General features: G+C 48.8%; 2 protein-coding genes across 7 annotated transcripts; one reads left to right on the forward strand and one right to left on the reverse strand.

Annotated features, from left to right (window-relative positions):
* The first annotated feature begins 486 nt into the window (after positions 1–486).
* Positions 487–19,323, forward strand: ABCC10 (ATP binding cassette subfamily C member 10). 6 transcript variants are annotated; one of them, XM_042816327.1, is made up of 25 exons: positions 487–571; positions 2,231–2,391; positions 3,251–3,361; positions 3,630–4,020; positions 5,094–5,289; positions 6,181–7,549; positions 8,457–8,684; positions 8,927–9,083; positions 9,765–9,904; positions 10,102–10,181; positions 10,328–10,499; positions 11,478–11,576; positions 11,789–11,978; positions 12,343–12,420; positions 12,794–12,985; positions 13,427–13,562; positions 13,947–14,142; positions 14,307–14,650; positions 14,821–14,990; positions 15,300–15,460; positions 15,866–16,119; positions 16,435–16,580; positions 17,063–17,160; positions 17,351–17,463; positions 18,829–19,323. In XM_042816327.1, the coding sequence occupies exons 5-25, from the start codon at positions 5,129–5,131 to the stop codon at positions 18,962–18,964; spliced, it is 4,620 nt and encodes a 1,539-aa protein (XP_042672261.1). In that variant the 5' UTR covers positions 487–571; positions 2,231–2,391; positions 3,251–3,361; positions 3,630–4,020; positions 5,094–5,128; the 3' UTR covers positions 18,965–19,323. The 6 variants fall into 6 exon arrangements, with proteins under 6 accessions (XP_042672261.1, XP_042672269.1, XP_042672303.1 ...); XM_042816335.1 differs by having other exon boundaries at positions 3,929–4,020; XM_042816369.1 differs by lacking the exons at positions 487–571; positions 2,231–2,391; positions 3,251–3,361; positions 3,630–4,020 and adding an exon at positions 4,383–4,405.
* A 2,160-nt stretch (positions 19,324–21,483) lies between these two features.
* DLK2 (delta like non-canonical Notch ligand 2) lies at positions 21,484–25,482 on the reverse strand. The gene is made up of 5 exons (XM_042823979.1): positions 25,410–25,482; positions 24,299–24,362; positions 23,353–23,483; positions 22,727–22,871; positions 21,484–22,261 (listed from the first exon to the last, which is right to left on the reverse strand). The coding sequence occupies exons 1-5, from the start codon at positions 25,480–25,482 to the stop codon at positions 21,484–21,486; spliced, it is 1,191 nt and encodes a 396-aa protein (XP_042679913.1).
* Between the last annotated feature and the right edge of the window lie 1,971 nt (positions 25,483–27,453).

A 27,453-nucleotide genomic window follows, 5' to 3' on the forward strand; every position in this document is an offset into this window, starting at 1 on the left:
TACTTCTCACCAGTTAAGTAACCCCCAGATCATGTTGGGTTCATGAGTTCTGCACTACCTGTTTTAGGCTTTGACCTAGGTACAGGTGGATTGGGCTGTCAGGAGATGATCCTTCCCAGGTGATGGGAGGAAAAAGCAAGTGCCTGGATATAGCAAGGGGATGTCTTTGCACTGTCATCTGCTGCTTATTGCAGTTTAAAGGATAGCAGGGGCCAGGCACAAGGAATGCCTTTATGTGCTGGTCCTCTACCTTTCACATTTTATTGCCAAGACTGGCTTGTTGTGTAAGGAAAGGAATTGCACCAAGCATGGAGAGGCCTATTATAAAGGTGGGGGACAGTTGAACCACCACACTCAGGAAATATGCTCAGTTAATGCCAATCATCAAAGGAAGTGGGAGCTATTACTTTGCATTACTGTTGTTTGCTCCTTTCTTTCTCTCCTATGGTTGATAATGTTTAATTTGTGACCTTAATTGGATTACAGGTGTCTTGGGATATAGATTTCTTTGAAGATTCCCAGGGTACTGCAAGTTTGCCTCCTGTGCAAGGAGGGCATAATGGTAGTAGAGGTAATTAATGCTGAACTTCTTCCAGCTGAGTACCCCTAAGCAGCAAACATTATTATGCTTGAAGAGACACAAGGTTGTTCTTCCTGATAACTACAGAGCTGATGTATATTTGGAGATCTCTCTTCTGTTTGGATGACATAATATAAAACTAGTTACTTACTATAAGGAGTATACTGTTATCTCAGATACATTCTGATTCTTCGTTGAAAGAAATAGCAAGCCTTCTTGCCTCAATGTTGAGTATCTGTGTCAAACATTCAGTTGCGTTAACTGAAATAGTAAAAATAGCTTAAAAAAAAAAAAGTACTTATTTGCTTTTGGACACCTTTTCTGTACTGTTGCTTTCTTTACATCAGTTTTAAAAAAAAGTGCTTTTAACTTTAGTTTCAAAGCAGTCAAAGGTAAATAAATAACCAAGAACCCCAGTAAAGTATCATTTTTTGTTTCTATCAGGCTTTGATACAATTTTTCATGTATAATATTTAATAAACTTTGCATAATTCTAAAACATTAAAATATTTGCTAGCTTGCTTTTGACCTTATATCCAAAGGAGCTCTAAAGAGCAGCCTGGTGGTTTATAGTGATAGATTTAAATGCTGTTTGGAACTTGAAGGAATCCAGATGCCACAAACTGGTCAAGAATTTCACTAAAACTTCAAGTTAGCAAGTAAATTGCTTAAGAGAAGAATGGAGAGAAGGGAAAAAAGTAAACAGAATATTCACTATGGCATTAAAAACAAGTTCAAACGAGAAAAATCCATTGATTGGTGGGTAATGCATGACTTGTGCTTAATAACGTTTTGTAGCACCCTTGTATTTTACTGAATGTAACCTTACACCTTCTGAACTCATTCTGTATTTACTGTAGTGTCACTTTACAGTCATGTGCCTTAGTGAAGCATGTTTTTAAGGAGACTGGGCACCCATGGTAGGATTCAGTTAAATTAAGATTAGTGCTGAAGTTTGGGTCAGAGGAAACTTGAAGTTCTCAGCTCTTTGCAAGAGAAATTATTCAGGGCAAAAGTTGAGCAGAGTTGACCTGCTTCTCAAAGGTTTGTAGTACTCTGTGATGAATGGTCCAGACCCATACTGGACAAAGGAGGTACCAGTCTGCTCTGCTACCAGTTCAGCTCCCAAACTGCGATTTGGAGTTATAGAACTCATCTTGGTTAGAGGAACTTGCAATTAGCTGTTGCTTGGTGAGGTGCTAGCTAATTGGATGCTGAGGGCAAAGTTGAGGTAATAAGGTGTCTGAATTCCTGTGAAGCCTCAAAGTCACAGGAGCAAATGACATTGAGAAGTGAAACAACAGAGTAAGAAAAGTCAGCAGTAGCAGTGTATGAATGAGTAAACAAGTCAGAACTGATGTTAATTCAGATTGGGCCGCAAGTAAAAAACAATGTAGAGAAAGACATATCTTAATTACTGTTTTTTGCCTTCATTTGTTTGAGCTGAGAATAGATATAGGTCTGTGAGGCAGCCATACAGCACTTCCTCTAATGCTAAAATGCTGAGTTACTAGTAAGAAGAGAGGCAGTTCTGTGAGTATTTCCTTGTGAGAAATTGTAGTGGATGATATTACTCTGTCTTTTGAACTTTGCATTAATTTTTCCCTTGGAAAGCAGTGTGAAATAGGTATGTTCTATTTTCATGTCCAGGTGAAGTAACCGATTCCTGAAAGATTTTGGTCTGAACCAAGTCAACCTATATCATGGAATTTGAAGATGGTTCAGCTGATACAGAAGTCCTGGCTGCAAGCACAGAAAAAGCATCCAAATAGATAATTTGTTTTCAGAGATTTTATGTCTACAATCACAGGGTTGGTATTTCTGGATTTAAGGCTTGTCTAGACTGGCTTCTGTTTCAGTTCAGTATTTACTTTTAGCTGGGTAGTGGAATAAATATGAAGCCTATGCTCTTTCTCTGACTCAAGTCCTGGGAAAGGTTAATAATGTGTTAAATAATCTGTTACAAAATGAACTCATAAGAAAAGGTATGGGGATAGTCTCTATTTGCCAAATTATTTTTCTTCACTGTAGATAATTCAATCTAGGTGGTTGGAAAAACTGACTAATATTCAGTTAATAAAATCTGGACTATGTTGGCCTGTGGGGAGGGTTATTAAACCTGACTTGTTTGTTTGAATGCTGTGGTTATTTGATAATCACATATGTCAGGTGTATCTCCATAGAGCACGAAGTACTTGTAAGCAGTATACCCACAGGCCTATATTCCACATACATATTTTAAGCAAGTCAAACACATAGCAGTATTCAGGAAGATGAAATAGCTGAAAGGAAGCATAAAAAGGAGGAATGTTTAGATTCTGGTTTTGCTTCTACTTAAATGTGCTTAGGCAGAGCAGGCACCAGTGATTTCAGATTAGTTGGGGTGGATTAGTATTCTCAAAGGCATCTGAAAGCTGATATTTCAGTCCAGGTGGAAAAATTCAAAGGAGAGAATATGATCCTTTCTCCTGGTATCTGAGGACTTCTTTGGTGTCTTACAAAGTTTGGTGTCTTACAAAAGTTTGTTATTATTTATTTTTTTTCATTTGGAATTTAAATAAGATGTTTGAACTATGAAATCTGGAAGTTTCACTTGTGTGCAGCTCATGCTTCAGCCTCATGTGTCTCTATTTGCTGTCTTGAGAATTTGCTTATTTCATTTTTTTGAAGGGAAGCTTCCTTGACTGCAGAGGATGTAAACTAATTATCAAGGCCTCTACAGAAAAGTTTATTCTAGAAACCTCTGAATGGCGTTTGGGAGGAACCACAGCTTGATCAAAGGTACCTAACTAGTACAGATTAGTATCTTGCTTGGACATGAAAAGGCAGCCTTGCAACTCTGACACTTTAAGGACCTTAAGAAATAAGAATCCTCAAAGACAAAAATTAAACGATGTTGTACAGACATTTAGGAAAATAGTGCTATGTCAAGAAGTTGATCTGAACCAGAGCAGAAATTTTTGTCTCTCTTTGGATTTGTATATTCTAAGGCAATAAGAACTCTCAGTAATGAATAGTAGAGTGAATGTTGCCTTGTGCTGCTTTATAGGACAGTCTTCATTCCAGCTAAGTCTGTGCATCTGTGAGCACTGACTTCAGTCTCCATGCAGAAGCCAGTTTTCTGATGTGATGGATATAGAGACCAGAGGGTACTGAAATCCTCAGAGAGGACAGAGAACCAGTAAAGCTTGACCAAAAGAAAAAATAAATCTTTTCTCACATGGCAAGAAGAAGATCAGAGAACACTGTGGCATGGAAGGAGTTCCTGAACTTGTATGGGATTCCTGTAGGGATGGCAGACACTCAGACGGGTCTTCTCATGCTTTGTCCTTCTTCATAAACCCACAGCAGAAATCCTTGTGGTGGTGCCAGCTGCTACGTCTTTGTCTCCTCGTACTTCTTTCCAGGAAACTATCATTAGAGAGTACTGTGGCCTCCAAGTACGTGCTCTTATCTCTGCTGCCTAACTCCTCTGGCCAGATTGCTCTGTGTTCCGGGACCGGAATGTCACTGGCATTCTGCTACCTCAGCACCCCGCTGATAATGCTTGCTAGCTCAGAGAATGCTTTATTGCCTTTCCGAAGAGCTGTGAGTTGAAAGTAAAATTGGCTACCGGTGATGAATTATTGTCAGAGATGCGCTAATTTTCCCTGGTAAGAGGGAGTACTGAGGGACGGTTTGGGGAAATTGAGTATCTCGAGCACCTGCTGCGAAGTCAGCGGTAGCAGCGCGTCCTCCGGACCGCAAGGAGGCGCGCGAGGCTCCCCTTGCCTCTCTCTTCCACGTGGGCAGCACGGAGCCAGGGGAGGGCCGAGCCTTGCCGAGGTACGGCGGGGGGTAGGGGTCAAAGTTGGGCGTGCGGCGGCAGCGCGTCGCTATGCCGGCCTCTCGGGGGAGCTGCCTGCCTCGGAGCGGCGTTCGTGCGGGCCCGGGGAGGCCCGGAAGACTCGGTGCTCGGCTGAGTTTGGTCGGACGGTGTAAGGCTCGAAACGGCCCGTGTGTATTTCAGTCTGCAGAGCACAGCGCGGAGCCCCCAAATTCTGCCACTTTCCCAGCCCGCCGGCACGCTGGTGTGAGCTGGAGGGTGCGTGGCGTTACGTGCTGCTTTAAGGAGCACCTTTGTCCGCGCCCCTTTGAGGATGTGTAGAAGTATAACTGGTATGTGGTAGTTTAAGCAGCTCAAGATATTTTGAGGCGGGATACAAGCATGCCACTGTTTCCTGATGTTAATTTGGCAGGATGAGCTGGCCAAGCAAGCGCTCGACCTGGCGGTGCAGCAAGTACAGCATTCCCAGAGCAGTGAGGCTGTGGGGTGGCTGCAGGAGGCAGCGTAGCTCCAGCTGGAGCTTGCTTGGTTTGCAGGGCAGCTGATAAGACACCAGGTGTGCAATAGCCCTGGACTGCCTGATCCAGGAAGCTGTTTCTGGTCCTATGTTCATTCCTTATCACAGTCCACCCTGAGCAGGGCTGTGCTCGTCCTCTGCCTCATGCTGTTTGTTCTTTTCCACCTCAGGAGCTCCATCTCTCGTGTTCAGTTCCCGCTGAAGGATGGAAAACATCCTGGCTGGTTTGTGTGGGACCAGCCCAGAAGATCCACTCCCTGTGTGGGTTCATGGCAGAGTTGGCCATTGCTTTAATCAGCTGGCATTGAATGTGTTTCCTCATGTGATCCTTGCTGCGGTCAGCGCCTGCTTCCTTGGCACTCCAAGGTATGACAACTCACTTGTCTGGCACTTGATTATTAGGCAGGACTGGAGGCAGGATGGAAGGGCTGGAAATTAGTTATCCTGGAATGTACCACTTATGTCATTAGAGAAAGACACAATGTTATGATGCCGTTACATTTGTCAGTATCTGTCCTAATTCCAAGTACTGTGTTTAGCTCTGATCGATCCTTTGCAGAAAGGTATCCAGAAAGAACAGAGGGTATTGAAAATAAAATAACAGAGAAAAGTGAAAAGAATTTCAGTGAATGAGGGTTGTGAAAACTGGAAGTTTTCTTGACAGGGATCTAAATACGAGGTGGCATGGAAGATGTATGTGAGGTAATAAAGAGTTCAGCTAAATCAAAAATAGTTTTCCTGTTTACTGTTATCATGAATTTGTAAGTGTGTCAATGTTCACTGATACTGAAAGGCTCCAAATAGTAATGAAATCTTTTGCTAAGCAACTGAGATTGGACTTTACTTAGGCAGCATTATTGAAAGCAGATTTGAGAAGATAATTGTTTTGGAGAAAGTATCACAAGTATGAGGGAAATCTAACAGAATTTGATCATCCAAAGGTTAAGTATACTTTTCTGTTAATCCTCAAGGATGGAGCCTCATTTGACCACAAAATATCAGTTTGCAAACAAACTTGTGTAGAGAAAAGTTATTTTCTATAGCATCTGAACCTCTGGTATTGATCGGATATTGATTTTTATTGACCTGAATATCAATGTCCACAGTCTAAGTTAGATATCTAGGGAACTGAATAAAAAGAGGTGAAGTAAGAATGAATGGATGAAGGAAGGATGAGCAGAGGAAGAAAGGTGAATGGTGACTGAGACATGATGGAATATCAACTGTGAAGATTTTATCTGCTCTTTCCTCCTCTAGATCTGGCTCTGGGATGTCTCACAGGCGAGGCTGGAGATGCAGAATTGCCATGTCATTTGTACTTGCTGGCTTGCTCCTTGCTGATATAATCCCAGCTGCCATTTCTCAGCAGGAGCTGGGCCCTGTATACCTGGAAGTGTTAGCCAGTGGCATTGCTGCGCTGACATGGCTCACTCACGGCCTTGCACTCATCATGCTCTGCAGGTCCATTCACGGCTCTGCTAGGGGCCCTGCAGCCCTGGCTCTCCTCGCTCTCTTACCACTGCCTTCCCTCCTCATCACACTGGTGTGGTATTGCCAAAGTGGGACAGCTTGGTCTCCTGCCCACCCTGCTGTCTCCTCCAGGTTCACCATTCTCTGTCTGAAGCTGGCCTCTCTGCTGACGTATGTGATTAGCTATCTCTTACCTGCTGCTGATAGGCATGAATTCCTCTCCATCAACAGCTCCTGGCAGCAGGATCAGCTCATTTCAGAGCCAGGGATCTCAGTGTCAGATCAGCAGGGAGTGGCAGAAGATGGTGAGAGCTGGCTCTCACGCTTCTTTTATGCTTGGATGAACCCTCTTATGAAACGTGGCTATCAGTGGAAGCTGAACCAACCACAAGATGTCTGTCTGCTTCCTCGAAAGCTTCAGGCTGCCAGGGTCTGCGATCAATTCTATGCCTGCTGGCAGAAGAAAGCAACTGTGCACCAAGTAGAGGAGGAGACAGCGTCTCTTACTAGCCCAATCATTGCTGGAGACAGTGGCAGTAGTAATGCCCTGGACAGGTCGCACCACGCCCAGGAGGCCGTACAACTCCTCTCAGTGCTTCATGCTGCATTTGGGCTTCGTTTCTACTCCCTGGGATTTCTCAAGCTGGCTGGTAGCCTGCTCGGCTTCTCAGGCCCTCTGCTTCTGAACCTGCTGGTGAACTTCATGGAGTCACAGCAGGAGCCCTTGAGCCACGGAGTGCTCTATGCTCTTGGGCTCTTTGCTGGCTCCTTTGTGGGTGCGCTTTTACGGAACCAGTTCAGCTACGAGGTGCAGAAGGTGATGCTGATGGTGCGAGCTGCTGTCATCTCTGCCATTTACCGCAAGGCTCTGCGTGTTGGCAGCACCAGCCTTTCCCGCTTCACTGTGGGTGAAATCGTCAACTTCATGAGCACAGACACCAGTAGGTTGGTCAACTTCTGTCTCAGCTTCCATGAGGTGTGGAGCCTGCCCTTCCAGTTTGCCATTACGCTCTATCTTCTCTACCAGCAAGTGGGTGTAGCCTTTCTGGGAGGCCTGGCCCTGGCACTACTGCTTGTGCCCATCAACAAGGTCATAGCCAACCGCATCATGATGAGCAACACAGAGATGCTAAAGCACAAGGATACACGGGTCAAGGTGAGGGGAAGGTGATGGCTTTATGAATTTGTTGTTAGGTTTTCTCCCCACTTGTCCCTGGAACATTGGCTCTTTAGCTACTTGCTGTGCATTTCAAGAGGCTGTACTGAATAATCAGTGTTGGGAAAAGTGCTAGAGGGGTTCGAAAGTGTTTCAGTGTAAAGTACATTCCCCACCCGCAAGATAGTGAATCTCTAATGCTTGTTTTGCCCTCTGGGCAAACTGAAGTTCCTTTGCAAGGTTCCTCTTCTGCATGCAGAAGATTGCTTCCTTTAGAGATGCTTCCATCCCATTACTTCGGTAATGCTGTCAGTGGTTGAGGTATCTTACAGTCTGGACAAATGCAGTGATTGTGGATGTGGTGGTTTTATTTCACTCTAGTTTGGCACCCTCAGTCAGCTTTTCCACAGCTGTTTGGAACTACTGAAATATTTATCTTCCTGACAGAAGATGCATGTAGTAGTACAGGATGTGTTGGACCTCTGCCAGGTGTTTCAAGATGAGTTTGCTAGGCATCTTTCATGTCAGGCACAGGCATATTTCAGCTTGCTCTGTGCATGCTGATGTGAGAGCAAGAGTGAGAGGGGAACATGTTGCAGGGATACCTGAGCTGTTAGATGTGAGCCTGCTTGGCTTTGGACGCAGGCTAACTGGGAAGTTGTATAGTATTTTGTCTTTTCATGAGCCTTTCAGGTACAGGTAGCTGAGCAAGCTTGTGGAATGAATGACAGCAGAGTTCTCAGCAGCTGCCACTTGAGTTTATATTTCTGTTAGCAAAAAATGGCTCCTGGTATCTGTAGCCTGGCCCTTAAGCAGGAGTCAAATGCAAACCTGAGCACAGCCCAGATGCCTAACTGGCATTTGGTGTGTTAAGCAGATACTGTGTGCTTTTTCTCTATGCCTGCAGCTAATGACAGAGTTCCTAAGTGGCATCCGTGTTATCAAGTTTTATGCCTGGGAGAAGCACTTCATCACCAGGATAAATGCCTGCCGAGCTAAAGAGCTGCAGAAGTTGCGAGCCATCAAGTACTTGGATGCTGTGTGTGTTTATCTGTGGGCAGCACTGCCGGTTGTTGTCTCCATTGTCATCTTTATCACCTATGTCCTGATGGGTCACCAACTCACTGCCACAAAGGTGAGTGAAGGAGGAGGTCCCAATTGACAGCACTGCTCACTGTAGGTAGTAGAGCTTCAAATTTGTCTCTTGCAGAGGACAGTCTGCAGTGGGACTGCATCCCGAGACATCTTTTCTAGGAAATGATCTCACCCTGTGTCTCTCCATAGCTTTTTTGGCTCTTGCTCTTGAAGCCGTTTGGAGAATACAAGATGCAGAGGAGGTACTGCCTTTGGTTCATAGTTGTTTTCTTACCCATGCAGGTGTTCACAGCATTGGCCCTTGTGGGGATGCTCATTCTCCCCCTCAACAGCTTCCCATGGGTGTTGAATGGGACTTTGGAAGCCAAAGTTTCCCTGGATCGCATTCAGCGTTTCCTTGAACTCATGGACCAGGATTTGGAAGCTTATTATGCCCTAGGTAATGGCAAAGGATGCTGGCAGGGTTGGGACCTTGGACAGGAGACATTTGGAGCAGAGAGCTGAGGTGTGAAAGGCAGCGCTGGAGGGCAGCCATTTGTCACACCATGACTCACCACTCAAGTTGTCAAAGTACTGGCACTTCATTTCTGTAAAAACAGAATACAAGGCTACAACATTTTTCTTTACCAAACATAGGCCATTGCTTGTCCTCAATCCCACCGCTAGTGTGCCTTTAAAAGAAGCTGCTCCCTTCTCCATCCAAAGTCTTCTGATAATGAAGCCATCAAAAACCCCAATTTTGCCTTGGCATGAAGGCATGAGTGCTTCTCCTGAGTCATCACAGTTCCATTTTTCTCCTTCCTTGCCTTATGCTAGTTCTCTGCCATTCTTTCACCTTCAACAATAAAACCAGATTATCCTCACAGTGTCTCACTGAGAGCCAGCAGGTCAGCCTGTGTGTTCTCTGGGAGTTGGAGAACGGAGGATTGGAGAAAATGAGGTGTAAGTTTAAGACAAGTCAGTAAGCAAGTGTCTTTCTTATTCTGAGGTTGTGTTCAGGGCATTCTGGCCACGCTCTGTTTCTGCCTCTTGCATTTGGGAGCCAAGCTGATAGTATTCATGATGCCAGGTTCTTGTCGCCCTGTGGCATTCTCACTGTAATGCTACTTCTTCCTTGTAGGTAGCACTTCAGGAACAGCTTCTGCCATAGATATAAGAGGTGCAGATTTTTCATGGGTGCCAGCCATACAAGGAAGCACCAGCCAGCCCTTATCTACTGGCAGTCTGCAACTGCACATTGAGAACCTCTCAGTGAGAAAGGTGAGCAGGAATGCAGGAGGAAACAAAGATGGCACTAGAGTGGCACATTTTCCTGGTTTTACAAGCTATATGTGAAGATTTTCTCTTGGCTCAGTGGTACAGGACACATATAATGTCTCTCAGAGTTGAGATGGACTGGAGGAAGTCCATGCTGTGTATTAACATATCAGGTTGGTCCTTTTCAATTCCCTTTACAGGGAATGCTCCTGGGAGTTGTTGGGAAGGTTGGATCTGGAAAGAGCTCTCTGCTTGCAGCTATCACTGGAGAACTCATTAAGTAAGTAATATTAAAACTTCTCCTCGCCTGGTCCTCCCACACCATGGCAGGAGGGGACCATTGAGTGCTACTTGTATTTCTTGGTCATTTTGATCTACTGACAGTTTACCTTTGCTGTCTTTCTGCCTATCTCTGGTGTGTTGCAGACAAGGTGGGCAAGTATATATTTGTGACCTGGAGCAAGGATTTGGCCTGGCCACACAGGAGCCTTGGATCCAATTTGCCACTGTCCGTGAGAACATCCTTTTTGGGCGACAATATGATGCCAGGCTGTATGAGGAGGTGGTAGAGGCCTGTGCCCTCTCTGAGGACCTGAATGTGAGTGCCCGAACTGCAAAACTTCTTGGGCTTCCTCAGCCGTACATTCTGCCTGATATTCACTGGGAGGAGTTCTCATTCTTGCAGGCTTTAACCTGCTTTTCCGGTGTCACAGTCACTCAGCTTTACTATGATTAACAGTCCAAGATTGTACTCAGCACCAGTTTGCTTTAAGATGTGAGATTGCTCCGTTAGCACTTTGGATGGTTTCCTTGGTGCTAAGCCAAAAACCCTTGATTCTAATGAAAGATATTCTATCAGAACATTGACTGCCAGGTTTTTCAACAGAATCTGTCAGCAGCTGATGCTTTTTTGGATCAGAGATGCTGAGTCCTTCCATCAATAATGCATGTATTATACGTTTGAAGCTCGTGGCTATATTAGCCAATAAACTTGCTGTTAGACCTGGTGAGAAGCTAGCCTCCTCTTTTGAGTTTATAACCTAGACTGTGAATTTCTGAAGTGCCAGGTACTAGAAGCTCCTATTTGCTTCAGCAGAAGCAGTGAGTACTGTACAAGGGCAAGGTATTTATTTGACAAGTGGTAGCCTATGCCTATGGGAAGTATTTCTGGCTGCTGAAATTTAGTGGGTTTTTTTGTTTGTTTTGTTTTTTGTTTTTTTTTTTTTTCCCTGCTAAGCTGGGAACAGGCCCTGGCATTATTTTGTTGTAGGCACAGCTATTGCTTTCCCAGATAAACCTTGGGCACAGTTCTGGAGTTGTCTTGGACCAGAAGTCACTCAGTGGGTAGTTTATATGTGGCCACCTATTTTGGAATATAAGAGTCTAGTGGCATGAATATTGCCAAGCTTGCCAGTTGCCTGCAGAACCACTGTATGTATTGTTGCATTGTTTCATTGTTTTGTAAGTTATCATCTAAAGAGTTGCTGACAGAGTCAGGAGAGGGATCTCAGTGTTCTCATCTTTAGTCCACAGTGGTTTCCTATCCTTTTTAAACAGATTTCCTTGAATGTTTCAGGTCTTACCTGCAGGTGACCAGACAGAGGTGGGTGAAAATGGTGTGACACTCAGTGGGGGTCAGAAGGCTCGAATAGCCCTTGCCAGGGCTGTTTACCAGGTAAATAGCAAAGCGGTTCTGCTGTGCCTTGTGCCAAGTTGATTGTAAAGTTGGAAGCATGCAGATGTACAGTGTGCTCTGGCTGCATGCCTTAAACCACTTCATGCTGGCCTAAAGTTTCTGGCAGTGTGCCACACTGAGACACTTCTCTCCAGCATTGCCTGCTCAGGCAGGGCCAACAGCTATATCCTTGTCTCTTGTCTTTTTCTCAGGAAAAAGAGTTTTACCTTCTTGATGATCCCCTGGCTGCAGTTGATGCGGATGTAGCTAATCATCTTATGCAGAAGTGCATTCTTGGAATTCTCCAACACAAGACCAGAATCCTTTGCACCCATAGGACAGAATTTTTGGAGAAGGCTGATGCCTTGTTGTTGATGGACAATGGCAGGATAATCAAGACAGGTACAGTGGCTGTCTTCACAGGCATCCATTTGTGCCAGTTTGGAGTGGCTGGAGCAAAGATGGCTGTTAGGGTGTAGGAGTAACTAGTGGGGAACACAAGGAAGAATAAAGAGTTTGAGGACACTGCAGATGAGTGAAGACGACTGTGTGGAAGGGAGCATACAGACTTACAGATATAGGCATAGAAAGCTGATAACACAGAAGGACATGGCAGGGATAGATGGAGAAGAACTTTAAAGAAAGCAGTTGCTGTGGAAGAAAATAGGAAATGTCATGAGAACAAACCTGGTCCATTTCATAACAATAATCAGGAAGAATCATCTATTTATCTCAGGCTCTGAAACGTGTGTGTGTTTCTTTGCAGGCCCACCAGCTGATATCCTGCCTCTTGTGGAATCTGTCCCCAAATTCAAGGATATGAACAAGAGGCGGAATGATAAAGGTCTGCACCTGGCAAGCTTGGGGGTGGCTGGGACAGTACGGATCATCTGAGCACCCAAAGAGAACCTATACTTGATGGCTTTTGGCCTTGAAGCAGAGCTCTCACTACCTATGGCAGAGCTGATCTATGGGCATTGTGTTCAAAGGGCAAGAGAAGGCTATCTGCTATTGGTCTGATACAGTGTTTGGATCTGCTTTTCCATTTGTGGCTCAGATCTGGATAGGAATCTGCCAGCATTGGTGCACCTATTGCAAAAGGGCAGAGAGGAGGGAATAAGTCTTCCTCATGGCCTTGACTTGCTCTGTTGTCATCAAGCAGCAGCTGCAGGAGGTACCAATGACACTAACTTTTGTGTTTGCTTCTGCCCCAACAGACTCTGATGAGCAGGACCAGGAAGAAGTTATAGAGACGGAGGCAGAAGAATCATCGCAGGACAAATGTCTCCTCCACAAGGAGGAGGAAAAGAAAGAAGGGGCTCTGGATTTTCAGGTCTACAAGGCATATTGGTTGGCAATGGGAAGCTGCTTAGCATTATCTATCCTCCTCTCACTGCTCCTGATGCAAGGTGAGGCAATGATCCAAGAACACATCTCTCTTTCTCTTTAAATGTTCCTGTCCTTTTTTTTCCTGGCTGTGTGGAGTCCAGGGAAAGAAAATAGTAAGAGGTTTGATCATTCTCCCCACACCAAGAAGAGCCCTTTTCTACAAACTAGTATAGTATGTTGGGAATGAGGGGAGAATTATGTGGGAAAAGGAAAAAGGATCTGGCCTCTCATTTGCTGCTGTAGTTATGTGTCTGTTTGTTTAGCAGTTTCCTTTCACTGCTGCAGATCATGGCAGTTCTCTTGCTTCTGTTCTATTAGTAACAGTGCAGAATGAGGACAGGGACTGCATGAGGCTGAGTCGCAATAACTGAAATTTCCCAGCAGCTTCCCTTCCAATTTTTCTGCTTTGTGTTTGCTGACTTGAAGATTGAATCCTTTATGCAGTCTGTCTTTCTCTGTAGCATCCAGAAATATCTCAGATTGGTGGCTCTCACACTGGATCTCCAGCATATCCCAAGCAGCAAATACATCTGTGATGGTCTCTTCAGCTTCCCTACCTTCCACAAAGCTGCTTCTCTTCTCCGTTTTTGGGCTTGTGTAAGTGAATGCTGAGCAGGAGATGCTGAAGGAAACACACTCATTTACTCGTTTTGCCTTTGTGCATTTCCTGTGAGTATCCTTCTTGAGACCATGTCATTGCAGACAGGGGATCTGTAAGACTGCTTTGAGAAAGAAAAAATTGAAATCTCTGGCCAGACAGGGAATTTATGAGGTGTCTGTAGAGCCTGTCACCAGAGGCTGATGGAAGGCCTCTGGCTGCATAAGTAGTCAGTATTTATCTCAGCAGGGCAAAAGAGGAGTATCAGGCTCAAGTATCCCAATTTTCCCTCAAGTCTGCTTTTCAGTTCTGATGCCCTGAGTGTAACTTTACTGCCATGGGGACCTAAGCAGATTCAAAATCTTCCTCCTTCTCTGTTCTAGCTCCCCGATTCAAGTTCTGAACACAGCCCCAGTCCCTTCCAATGCTTCCGTGGATGTGAATTTCTACCTGGCAGTTTATGGGGGCATTGCAGGGGCCAACTCTCTCTTCACCATTTTTCGGGCCTTCCTATTCGCCTATGGCACTATCCGTGCTGCCATTGTCATTCACAAACGACTGCTCCAGAGAGTTATAAAGGTAATGGTCTGAAAATACAGTACAGAGTTCTTGCAAGTCATTCTGCACTGGTGTGTTTTTAATAGTTTGGAGTAAGGGTGTGAGAAGTAGATTTCTGCTGTGTTTATCTGATGAACTGATTAGCTGCCTCTGGCTGACTTGCTTTCTCAATCCTCTGTTGCCAGGCCACAGTCACCTTCTTTGACACCACACCAACAGGCCGGATCCTGAACCGCTTCTCCTCAGATCTGTACTGTGTGGATGACAGCTTGCCATTTATCCTTAACATTTTCTTGGCTAACATGTATGGGCTTTTGGGCATGCTGGTGATAATCACTTACGGTCTCCCTTGGATTGGCCTGGTCTTACTTCCTCTGGCTGCTATTTACTTCTCCATCCAACGCTATTACCGGCGCACATCCCGGGAACTCAAGCGTCTTTACAGTGTCACCCTGTCTCCCATTTACACTCATTTCTCAGAGACTCTCTCAGGACTGAGCAGCATTAGAGCCTTGCGGGCCACACAAAGGTGAGTGCAGGGAAAGAGCACCTAGAGAGGCAGAGTTTTGGCTTTATAGATCAGGGTCATCCTAACGTGGAGCTAGTTACATGGTGGTAGGAATGCTCATGATTTTGGGCAGTAGCAATGAGGGCTGAGTGATGCACAGCCTTTATGAACTTCTGTTGTGCTTCCACCAGGTTTGAGTTGGAGAATGAGCTGCGCCTAGAACACAATCAGCGCTGCCTCTTTGCCAGCAACACAGCAATGCAGTGGCTGGACATTCGCTTGCAAATGATTGGAGTTGCTGTGATTACAGCTATTGCAGGAATTGCCATCATCCAGCACCAGAAGCAGATAGGAAATCCAGGTAGGCTGTCGGGGTTTTTCTTTGCCTCCCTGAGACTGTGGTCCAGGGACTCCTCTCAGCCCAGAGTTGCATGTCTCTGTATACCAGAGTAAAATCCAGAGTTCCTGCTCCTTGTCACTCTGTGTGTTGCCCACATTGTGATGCTTTGGCTTCTGTTGCTGCTTTTACATGTCCCTGTGCAACAGTGAGATCCCAGACTCCAGAGTGCTGGCTTCTCTCTTTTGTTTTGTGTTGTTTTTTCTTTGTCCTTCCAAGATCCCAGCTCCTTCCCTGCCATTAACATCCTTGCGTATGCTTTTGTCCTCTCAGGACTTGTGGGCCTGGCACTCTCATATGCGCTGTCTGTTACAAACCTGCTCTCAGGCCTCATTTCCAGCTTCACTACAACAGAAACCATGATGGTGAGCGTGGAGAGGACAGAGGAGTATACCACAGACATCCCCATGGAGCCCCAGAATAAACTGGTCCAGGTAAAACCTTAAGTATGTTTTCAGGGATCAGCCCATCTGCTGGCCCTGTGCCTTGTGGTTTCTTCCTGGGGAAGGTCAAAAGGTTCTAATGAGTGGTTGGAAAGCACTCACTCAGAGAATCTGCTTCAGTTATTCATCCTTTACCAATACACCCCCAGGAGGGTAAACCTCAGGCAGGAATTGTTGAAGGCTAGAGTGATGGAAGAGGATGGAAAAGCAGAAGGGGGTATTAGGGCTAAACTGTGAGAGGAAAAAAAGTTGTAGAAGGAGATCTGAGCTGCACCTTCTGTCTGTTCAAAAGCCAAGCAATTATCCAAAGGGATGTGTGAGTCTTGGCCTGTGTGGAGATGGGGCTGAAGATGGCAGTCGCATTCATCCTCTGTCTTTCTCTGGTGCTTCTCTTAGGTTGCTGCTGACTGGCCAAGCCAAGGGCTTGTGGAGTTCCAGCAAGTGATCCTGGCCTACCGAGCAGGCCTTCCCAATGCACTTGATGGAGTGAGTTTCACAGTGTACCCCGGAGAGAAGGTGGGGATTGTGGGTCGCACAGGATCTGGAAAATCCACCCTTTTCTTGGCACTATTCCACATGCTGGAGCTGAAAGCAGGCCGTATTCTCCTGGATGGTGTTGACAGCCAGCTGGTGGGCTTGGAGGAGCTGAGGTACAGAGGGTCTGAGCAGAGCAAGGGGCAGCCTGGGTGGAAGGGGGTTGGGGTCTGGAAGCCACTGGTTGGATACCAAAAAGAAGAGTCAGGAGGAAAAGGCTTACTCTCTTGTCTGTAGTCTGTTTCTCATAAGTTGCTTTGTTGTTTCTGTAGACCTGTACTGAGGAAACCAAGTTGAGTATGTGACTTAAGCCCTATCTCTGTGTCTTTAAGATATGCAGCCAAGGCATGCCAGGGGGAAAAAAAAAAAAAGAGGCCATTGCTTTTCTGCAGAACCTACCCCATGTGCCTTCAGCTATCCTTTGCTTGCAGATCTAGACTGGCTATCATCCCCCAGGATCCATTTTTATTCAGTGGCTCAATCCGAGAGAATTTGGACCCTCAGGGAAAATGGACAGATGCTGAACTCCATGAAGTGCTAGAGCAGTGCCACCTGCGGGATGCTGTTACCCAGATAGGTGAGTCTGGAGCCAGTGTGGAGAGATTGGTGGGCCCTGCTACTGGGAGAGGAAAGAAAGCTTCCAGTCAGAAAGCTGATGAAAAGGGATCAGGTAGATGTGGTAGGGAATTGGTTAGATGAGGGCCCCACTAGCACCAGTGAGAAAAGGCCAGTGAGATCCCAGTGACATTCCCAGAGATTTAGTATCAAGAAACAGTCAGGTGGTGGATTGGATGGCAGAATCTTGCTGATCAGCCTAGGCACCAGTGGATGCTCAGGCAGAGCCTCAGAGAGATGCCATAGCCCTGGTTCTAGCAGCACATTTCATGTCTCTGGTAGATGTTGCTTGCATCCAAGCAGAAAGGCTTTGATTTCAAAGGCTTGGGACTGATTGGGATTGGAATTTTGAGTGCTGCTGGGGGGAAAAAAAAAAAAAAAAAAGACTGGGAGAGCTGTCTACACAGAGCGTGGTGTGATAACTGCTCAGCTTGACCTCTGCAGGTGGATTGGACAGTGAGCTGGGAGAGAGAGGAAAGAGTCTATCTGTGGGTCAGAGGCAGCTGGTGTGTCTGGCAAGAGCCCTCCTGACACAGGCCAAGGTGAGTGCCTGCCTCCATCAAAGCAAGGAGTGAGTTGCTGATGGCTGTGTTGGCACAACAGGGCAGGGTGCTCCAGGAGTGGGGTGTGGTGGTGATGGATGACCTGTGCTACCTTGTCACGCTATCCCTTGACATAGACTGGGGTTTCCTCAGTGATGTTTGGGTGTCTCCTTCACTCTGTCCCTGGCAGGTGTTGTGCATTGATGAGGCCACAGCCAGTGTGGATCAGAAGACAGACCAGCTGCTGCAGCAAACCATCCGCCAGCGCTTTGCTGACAAAACTGTTTTGACAATTGCTCACAGGTACGGAGAAATCATCGCTCCATGTGTCCAGTACTTTTTGACGCAGTGTTATGCCCTCAGAGGAAGCAGTGGCTGTGCCTGCCATGCCTGAAGGTTGAGCAGAACAAGGCGGTTAAAATGCTGTACCTAGAAACTGGGTGACAGCAGAGGGAAATACTGTATGGCTGATGGCTCCCTTGGGCATTGCCTGCTGGGACCAGGGGGTGAACTAGGCGTGTGGTTCTGGCTAATGGGGCAAGGAGCAGTGGGGAAATACCCTACACAAAAACAGCAGTTGGACATATGAGTGAAGCAGGTGGCTCTGGCTCAGTAGAGGGCACTGCAGGACAACCAAAGGTGAAGGGCTGCAGGCAGCTTCTGGCCAGGGGAGGTAGAGCACTTGGTAATTCTGTTTTCCAGTCCTCCGAGTGTTGGTTCCAGCCTGCATCTGACCCTGACAGGCTAGACATTCCCCAGACAGTACACAGCAGCAGTGCTTGCTCCACAGCCAAGAGAGCTAATGTAAGAGTCAAAGCAGTGACAGAGGAGTGCAAAACGCAAATGCTGTGGATACTGAGAAGGGATGGGTAAGCAGTGGTCTCTGCCCTGAATGCTCCCACTGATGCCAAATGGAAGAGAATTTGGAGGAAGGTCATGCAGTAGTATGTAGGGTGTTTTAAAGGGAACTGCTTCCCAGCACCGGGTTTACCACAAAAATAAAAATCAGGCAAGCAGGTGACAGGGGATGTTGTCAAGTGGGAGTGGTGGATAACAGGCAGGGTGGGCCAGACCTTGCAAGGGAATTGAGTGGGTCTTGTTAAGTGGATTAGATAAGAGGGTAGGAGATGGGAATAGGATTTGAATGCTAGGGAGATAATGCAGAGCTAGAATAGAAAAGTAAGCACACTGTGGGCTGAGGTGTGTGTTTGGGGTGTGGTCAAGATCTCTTTGAAAGAGCAATTACTGAGGAGAACCAGCAGAGGAGGGAGTGACAGAAGGTAAAGCAAGACTGGGTTGGAAATGGCCCCAGCCTCTTTTCTGCTGGAACTGAGATAGGGTAGAGCACTAAGGAGGGAGGAAATAATGATGGGATTCTGTACCTGTGGTTGTTCCACACCATTCAGTTTTGAGTGAGCCATTAATTGGATGGGCAAACAGAAGCAACTCAATAACTCTGCTGTGAGGATGGAAACATCTTGTATTTCAGTGGTGGACAGAAGTTGCCTGGTGAACTGGACTGTAGCGTGCCCCTGAGTGCATAAGGAGAGGCTCTGTGAATATTAGTGCTGGGCATGTCTTGGGCCTGTTCTTGACAGCAGGTAAAGCAGTGCGTGGAGTTCTTCCTCTTCAGCTCCACTAATGTGTCCTGGTGTCTGCTGTCCACAGGCTGAACACCATCTTGGACTCAGACCGTGTGTTAGTGATGCAGGCTGGAAGAGTGGTGGAGCTGGACTCACCTGCCTGCCTAAGCAAAAAGGACGGATCCTTGTTTCAGCGCCTGCTGCACAGTGGGCAGCAGTGACCTCCTTCTGGGGCTGAGGTCAGGCAGTCCTTCTGGGTCTGTGTCTGCCTTTCCTCTTGCCTCAGCTGCCAGCTCCATCCCTGCAGGGCCAGGAGCTGCTGAAATGAGAGGAGGGGTCATTGCCTCCTGCTGACAATGACTGTGTGTCTCAGGAATGGAAGCATGGCCTTTCTTATAGTAGGGAAAAGTGAACTGGTGCTTAGGGCCATGTGAGCCTGGCTGGTGGGGCACTGTTGCCCTCCAAAGCTTCCCTTTGAGATTACAGAGGGCTTTACTCCTCACTGAAGAATCAGTGACTCCTAATCTGAGGCTCAGTCTCATGTATGCAATTTAGAATAAAATGGAAACATTCTTGTGAAGTTGTGTTATTTGGGTTCCTTTCCCCTTTGCCCTCCAGACATAGACTTGCTTGTGAGCTGCAGAAGTGGTACCCTCTGCACTAACATAACCCTTCCTTCTTCCTAGAACAGCCAGGGAACTTTGACCTCTTCAGATACCCCAGAAGTTTGCAACCAGGGATCTTACTGCTCTTTCTCTGGCTTGCAGTGGAGACCCTTCCTTCCGAAAGGCCAGAATGCAATGACATTAAAGGCCCCTTAAGGCTAGTTTATTCCAACACCATTTTTCCTAGGGAAACTCTCCTTGACTTCTCCCCTGCTCCCAGCTGCACAAACACATGGCTTCTTTCAATTAGAGAATCAGCTTATTCTTCCTATCTTGCCCTTGCACTTAGTCTTGTCTTTTCCTTGCTCTCCAGCACTCTGAGTCAGTGCCTTGCAGATATAACCTTGTCCTGAGGCAGGTCTCTACCCACTGCAGTTATGTCTCTCTTTGCTCAGTGACTGGTAAGGCTGGCCTCAAGCTAAGCAGCCTCTGATATTTTGAGATGTTAAGATCAAGAAGGCCCTGAGCTCTCTGAACTTCTCCCAGCAGGACAATGCCAAGGCAGCAAAGTTAAGGGCTTCCAGGCAACAAAAGGTTTATGATGACTTTGGGCCAGAACATGGGGTAGAACAATCCACGTGCCGCAGTCTGGTTTTGCACTTTTGAAGGCAGTGATGAAAATACAGATACAACTGGACAGGACAAGTAGCTGAGCAACATGATGTAATTGAATCTGCTGAGAGCAGGAGGTTGATGTACAGAAATGCCTTCAACCTAAATTATTTTATCATTCTCTAATACAGTTTCTGGGCTTGTAATTGTTTTATTTGATAAAGGTACGTTATCCATTCATGTATTAAAAAAATAATCTTTTTGATGAAGCCCCAGACCCCTCTCCCAGGTCTCTCTCCTGGCTGAGTGTTTAATCCCCTGGCCGCTCTCTTTCTACATGACCTCAAACCCTGTTCTGTGACCCTACAGGCCAGTAGTAGGGGTTGTTTTGTTGTTTATTTTTTAAGATTTCCACTGTTTGACCCCTCATTCCTATGAGGAGGCGCAGAAAATCCTGACTGTGGCAGGGAGGCCCTGCTTGCTGTACACCAGACCAGAAAAGGCAGAGCAGAGCTGGTACCAAGGCTAAGTGCCTCTCAGCCTTGCTTTAGCAAGGAGAATGCAGTGCTGTATCTGCTTCCTACAGTCATCATTGGCTCCGTATCCTGTCCACACATCCACTGCAGGGAGTTTAGCTTGGTTACTATCAAGAAACTCTGCAATGGCTGGTTTGAGGTTAATGCCAGCAGGGTGCTTTGGAGGGACTGGCAGGGGAAATGAGGATCTGGATCCTGTATTGCTCCTGAGCCAGTTGCAGCACATCTCCAGTCTTAGCCAGCTCCAGTTTCACCTGTGAGGACATGAGAAGGACCAGCTCAGGCCTGGGATGCCCCACAAGGAAGAGGCCATGTGCTTCCCCATCAGCAAACAGTAAAGCAGAAGTGCACATTGGGTTGGGGAAGGAGCTTTGCTGTCTGTGTCCATACCAGAAAGGACGGCTCCATAAGAGGGGAGAGGAAACACCACGGATCATCAGGAGAAAGGTACAGAACATGTCTGTAATACCAAGTCTGATGGCAAGAGGAAGGAGCATCACATAGGGCAGAAAAACGGGCAGGAGACCCTAAACAGTCTCTGCAGTGTTTCCAAACTGGCTTGCGTGGCCACAAGGCCACATCTGCTTGTGCCCTTGGAACACGGCATCTGAAACTACAGCCTCCAGAAAGAGCTGGGAGACCCTGTTCCAGTCACAGAGATGAGTTGTAGAGGACCTAGCAGAAGACACTTGTGAGACAGCACTCCAGCAGTCCCAGTCCATTTCCAAGTGCTCACACTGGAGCGGTACCAATGCTGCTCCCTTGCAGGGCTGGCCCCATGCAGCCCTACCTTCACTCACACAGGCGCTGGCCGGGTGGAGATGGCTTGGGCCCATTGCACCGAGCTCAGCACCATGGGGTTTTGTTGATGTGCTCACTGCCCGAGGAGCCTTTCCCTACTGCCCAATTTGCACCAGAACAGCTGCCTGGGGTGCAGTTCGAGGGGTCTGCCAGCATGATGACCTGCAGGGGCCCGGCTCAGAGTGCTCAGAGCTCTGTTGTTTTCCTGGGCTCGATCAGGACCGAGTTTAACATGCCCACCTGGCACTCCTGATCTTGGAGCTTCCTGGCAGCCTGCGAAGGGCTTTGGCACCAGTTCGACCGCTGTCGGCCCCTCTGCCAGTTCCTCAGGATGAGCAGGATAGTGATGAGGACCAGCACTGCCGTCAGCACCCCAAACACCAGCACTGTCACCAGCTGGGCTTCGCTCAGCCCTGAGTCCCTTTGGGTCACCACCTCTTTCACAGAGATTTTTAACAACCCTCCTCCCGGCACTTTCTCACTGTGGTTGGCCACGCGCCGCCCCGTAACTGCACTCCTCATGGGCTCTGGCTGTGTCACCTCAGGCATCTCGCTGGTGGTGCTCCTAATCGCCCAGCCGCTCTCGTGGTTCAAAGGATGGTAGGGGGGAGCCCAGGTGGGCTCAGGGATGGAGATCTCACAAGTTTTGCCAGTGAAACGGTCCGGACACAAGCAGTCATAGTCATTGATGCGGTCGTAGCACTTGGCCCCATTTTTGCAGGGCTGGCTGGCACAGTCGTTGATGTTGATGGTGCAGAAACGCCCCTCGAAGCCCACCTGGCATTGGCAGGAGAAGCGGTTGATGCCATCATGGCAGGTGGCACCGTTGGCGCAGGGCCGCATCAGGCAGTCATCCACGTCGTGCTCACAGAGAGCCCCCACAAAGCCAGCGAGGCACCGGCAGGTGAAGTTGCTGGCAAAGCCATTTTCGTCTTGACACTGCCCCCCATTCTTGCATGGAGACCTGCAAGGAGAGAGGAGAGAGGTCATGGCCCTGGAAAACAAGCGACTCCCCCTGCCATGGGGATGGAAACTCGCTACTGGAGCTGGCTGCCAAGCCACAGGGCAGGTGGATGGATGCGGTAAAGGAGGATGCAGTAAAGCTTCTGCCTCTATAGTGACAAGATTGGGATGTCCCCAAGGCACAGGGCAACTGCTCAATGGGAAGAGGCCGCAAGCCAAGGATCTGAGGAAGATGCAGGTCCTCCTGGTGCTCCTTAAGGCACAACTGGTGTCAGCTCATTGCGTCCACTTTGACAAGGGATGGGAACCTGCTCAGATCACAACCCTAGCAGGACTACAGCATGCCAAGTTAAACTAAAGCCAAAGATGGCTTTGGCTTAACTCCATTAGTGCATGGAAATCTAGAGACAACGAGCCAAGCTGAGCTGCAACTAGTGCTGTCTGTCATCACAATGCTGTGCCTTACCCTGCCTTCTCACATGGCCCTGCCTTCATCTCACAGTCCTTCCCATGGAAGCCCTCTGGACACAGACAGGAGTAGTCCCCATCTCGGTCATAGATGCACTGAGCCCCATTCTGGCATGGGGACTGATGTTCGCAGATGTGGACGTCTGAGGGGGGAAAGAAAAGGTGGAGTGAGTGAGAAATGAGAGTTAATGCAGTCACTTCAGTTCCCAAACTCTGCCAGACCCAGTGGGGATGGGAAAGTGGCCACACCTTCTCCCTCCTTCCTTTCATCAGGCACTAGCAAGCCAGGCCTGGAGGTGGCAAGAAGACCCCTTGTTGGCCTGCGTGATGTGCCAGTGCTGTGCGTGCCAGCCAGCAGGAGCTCACCATGGTGGTGGCATAGGGGAGCTGCACTGTCAGGCCAGATAACAGCACTTGGATACAGTGCTATGCTGCTCCCAGCATGCAATTGGGGACAGCCAAAGCAGCCCAGGCTGGCATCCCACACGTGGCTTCTGGCTGTGCCATCCCTCCTATCACTGCAGGACTTTAGCCACAGCACCCTGAAGCACAGCATGGGAATGAGATTGGATGATGCTCCACTGTCCCTTGCAGAGCCAGCCATCCGCACAGCCAGGGACTCACCCTTGTCGCAGAACTTGCCGGCCCAGCCGCTGTGACAGATGCACTGCCAGGGCTGGTGGCAGGTCCCGTGGAGGCAGCCCGGCATGCGCACACACTCCTCGCAGTACTCGCCCTCCCAGCCTGGGTCGCACCTGAGGGGACAGGGCAGCGTTGTGACACCCAGCTTTTCTGCACCTACTGAACAAGCCCTGTGTATCTCCCACCACACAGCCAGACAGGCAGAGAGAAGCCCCATCCGTAACACCAGAAGCCTCAGGGGATGGGACGAGAGGTCCTGTACTGGAGTGGGTGGTCACTATGCAAGTTCTCACATGATGTGGCCAGCGTGTTGAAAGCACTGAGCTACAGGGGAAGGTCAGGTTGGGTGTTAGGAAAACGTTAATCACCGGAAGGTGGTCGGGCCCTTGAACAGGCTACCCAGGGCAATGGTCATGGCACTCTTGGAAGTGAACTGAATTTCGAATGGTCCTAGATGGAGCCAGGAGTTGGTCTCAGTGATCCTTATGGGTCCTTTCCAACTTGGGATATTCTACAACTCCGCAACTCTACAGGCTTATGGGTGCAGCATGGTGAGAAAACAGAGCCCTACAGGATACAACGAGTCTTCTGCCCCAGAGGAGCGGTGTGGTGGCCACAGCCACCAACAAGCAAAGCTATGGTGTCCCAGTAGCCTTCCCTCATCCTATCAGCTCTCAGCAAGTGCTAAGAAAAGAGGGCATCTCTATGGAAGCAGGGCTGAGCGGAGGTGGCACCAGATACTGCAAAAGCTATAAACAAAACAGCATGAAGATAAACCTCAGGATAAACCTGAGCGTGGGCAGCAAGCATCCCTTCCCTTGGGTATCACAGGCTGTGGTGCAGAAGATAAGGTGTGAGCGGCTTTCCTTTCCCAAAAGAGAAAGCCTAAAAACTAAAAAGATAAATGCATCGAGGGAGATGAACGTACCTGCACTTCCCATCCTGGTCGCAGCTGCCATGGGCCAGGTTGCAGTGCTCACTGCAGTCATCACCTGCAAGGCAGGGACAGGGGGCTGAGGTTAAGCAGGGATCATGGGTGACCCCAGGTCTGCTCTGGCTCTGCTGGCTTGCAGGTAACTCAAAAATGGGACCCTATGGCCTGTGCTACAGCACCTGGACCACTGGGGCGGGAAGGCTCAGGTACACACAGGGCACAAAGTCACCAAAGGCAGAAGTAGTGAGAACGGGTCCTTTGTGTCTCTGGGATGTTCCCATTCCTGAGAAAAACTGTTTGCGTGCAGCAGACTGCAGCCAGGGCCCGAGCACACCCCTTCACCTTGAGGAGCAGGTATCCAGTTCTGCTTATTTATTTAAAGGCCACCATAAAGAGGCTGTAACTGAGCCATGGCCTTGCCATGCCACATCTCACTCACGATCCACGTCAGCCTGCTTTCTCCAGCTCCTTGTCTGCTTTCATCCCAACCTCCCCCTCTGTCCCGTCACCTGCTCAGCGCTTTCTACAGGAACCCAATGTGCACCCAGGCCAGCAAGTGACTGCCTGCCCTGATCAGGCTCCTTCATCCATGAGGCATGAGCCTCCCAAACCTCCATCTGTGAGGCAGGAGCCTCCCAAATCCAACCAGGGCAGTGGTGCTGGATCTGCTCGGTCCAGGCTTGGGTATCACTGTCCCTCCTGCCTGTGAGCACCTCTCCTGGCAGATGGCTTTGGGAATTCAGCACTTATCCGGAGCGGGGGTAGGGCAAGATAATCTTCAGGATTTTGCCTCACGGGATCCAGGATTAGCCATTTGGGGTCAGGATCTTCTCCTCCTCTCACCCTACCTCTCCCAGAGGGCCCATCACAGTGAGATGTGGGGCACTGGGACCTCCCACCTGCTCATGCACTGCCACCCAGCTGCCACCACAACAGGGCCTTATGGTCACCATTAGTTGCCTCCCACGTGATGGATGATGAAGCAGCATTGTCTGGTTTTCCATGTTCGGCCAGCTCTATTTTGCACAATGAGCTGAGGAGATTTGTCCATGCCAGGAATGGATTTAGAAAGGTGGACAGAGAAGAGCAGGACCCAGAGACTCACCTTGGGCAAGCTGGTGATGGGCTAAGAGGATCCAAAGCAAGGACATGAGCTGGAGACAGAAGCTCCTGAGCATGGTCAGTGTGGCCCCACCGAGATGAACACCTACATAGGCAAAAAGAGCTGGCTGAGGAAAGGCCTCTGGCTCACACTGCAGCATCACTTCACATGTCCCTTCCTCTCCACTGCCTGGGAGTTCTGAGCTGAAACATCTGGTTTTGTATGGGCTTCTCACCACACACCTATCTGTCCTTCTACACTCCTTCCTCTAATGCAACGTTGGAGCACTAAGAACCTAAAAGCCTTCTGACACGTGCATATGGGAGGCCAAACAAATACACTCAGTGCTGAGTGCACAGCAGCTGAGGCTGCTACACTGCTCTGTTCAAGGCTCTATGAACACTAGCGCTGCGAAGGGGACCTTCCCCTTCCCTCCCTGCATCAGGGGACCTGAGCTCTGTGTTAAGTAAGGTGTGAGGTTCCTGCACTGCATCTATCCTATGCTCACAGCACATGGGCTGCTTTTCAAAGGCTCACTGCCTGCAGCAAGCAAACCTCGTAAGCTGGTGGCTAAGATGTGAAGCTCCGTCTGGCTCAATTATGAGGGAGGGGAATGGGGTGGATTTGGTGGTGAGAGGGCAGTAAGTAGCACCAGGGAAAATAGCATTGGTAAGGAAGGGGGTGAAGCAATAGGCCCCAGGGTTGAAGCCCTGAGCAGCTCACTAGCTGGGTGCAGCCCTTTCCTTCTGCCACCCCACAGAGAGACCTGTGAGCCCTGATTTTCTGACCACCTCCTGCCCTTGTAAAGTAGCATTAAACACTCTTCAAAAAACACTTCAATCCCTCCCAGCCTTCTGGGGTTGTTTAGGGCAGGAAATTCTAGGGTGATATCATAAGGATATTACTATAATGAGATGGGAGGGGTTAAGCCATCCCGTGAGGAGCGTGGCATGGAGCAGGCTCCATCCAGTTGCGTGGGTGTGATGAGCAGAGGCCGTGCTGCTCTCAGCCCCACTGTGAAGTGAGAGAAGGTTGCGTTGGGTCCGCAGCTATGTGGAAGACTTTCCAGATTTGGAGAGAAGTCACCTCCACACATACATCCATTGCAGGACAAGATGCTAGGGACACTTTTAATGGCTCGACACATGTGGACCAGACAAAATCACCCACTGAGCCCAAAGCAGTGATGCTGTTAAGAGCATCTTGCCACAAACAAACCATCACCCACAAAGGACGCAGCATTTTCAGACAGTGTCCCAGCCAAATTCCAGCAGGGATCACAGCATCCTCCCTCTGTGTGCTCCCCTTGTCACCGTGCTCTCAGGACTGTCCTGCGCTTCCTGCTCTGAAATGCTGGGCAGTAATGGACAGCTGCAGCATTTCAGGAGAGGGCGAAGCAATGCCTAGGAAACTTACAAAATAATTGAGGGCTGACGGGTGAGCAGTTGGCAGCCCATCCCTTAGGGCTGTTGAAAGCCCGACAGCCGATCACCAAGCGTCATTGCAAAGCTCGCTGCGCGAGGCTCCCCACTGCTGCCCCTTCGAGCTCCAGACCTGCGGGTGCTGCCTTCGGTGGCCGCATCCCGGGGGCAACCGGAGCCCACGCCGATGTCAGCGGGCCTGGCCTTGGGGCACAGGACGCGCCCACTCTCTCTTCCCTAATTCCCTCCAGTGCCCCGGGGCATGAGGGCCCCCCCGGGGGCAATTACAGACACCCTCTCGCGGGTGAGCGGGAACCGCCGGAGGCGACCGGGGACAACCTCAGAACGAGGGCATTTCCCCAGTCCCCCGGCCCGGAGCTATCGAGGCACGGCAGGATGCACCGGGAGATGCCACGCCGCAGCGGCTCAGCCCTCTCGGCCCCTTCAGACCCCGCGGCTTCACGACCCCTCCGGATCCCCCCGCACTCCCGGGAGGGTCCGGGCGGGGAGCGCTCGCTCCGCTGCTCCCCCTCTCCGGCCGGGGGGCCTCGCACCACCCGGGCCCCGCCGCCTTCCCGGGCGGCGGGGGCCGCGCAGCGAGACCAGCCCACCTCCCCGGTGTGCTC

The sequence above is a fragment of the Centrocercus urophasianus genome, unplaced genomic scaffold (genome assembly GCF_019232065.1).
Source record: "Centrocercus urophasianus isolate 14NV4802_14NV808 unplaced genomic scaffold, USGS_Curo_1.0 seq_10, whole genome shotgun sequence".
Classification (NCBI taxonomy): domain Eukaryota; kingdom Metazoa; phylum Chordata; class Aves; order Galliformes; family Phasianidae; genus Centrocercus; species Centrocercus urophasianus.

Bases quoted from the DNA above. Each gene is read 5' to 3' on its own strand.
- ABCC10 (XM_042816327.1), top strand. From the start codon at position 5,129: ATGGAAAACATCCTGGCTGGTTTGTGTGGGACCAGCCCAGAAGATCCA. The intron at 9,084-9,764 runs GTAATGGCAAAG...TCTTCCTTGTAG, and splicing joins GGAAGCTTATTATGCCCTAG to GTAGCACTTCAGGAACAGCT. The intron at 17,464-18,828 runs GTACGGAGAAAT...TGCTGTCCACAG, and splicing joins GTTTTGACAATTGCTCACAG to GCTGAACACCATCTTGGACT.
- DLK2 (XM_042823979.1), bottom strand. From the start codon at position 25,482: ATGCTCAGGAGCTTCTGTCTCCAGCTCATGTCCTTGCTTTGGATCCTC. The intron at 23,484-24,298 runs GTACGTTCATCT...CTGTCCCCTCAG, and splicing joins GACCAGGATGGGAAGTGCAG to GTGCGACCCAGGCTGGGAGG. The intron at 22,872-23,352 runs GTGAGTCCCTGG...TTCCCCCCTCAG, and splicing joins CGGCAAGTTCTGCGACAAGG to ACGTCCACATCTGCGAACAT.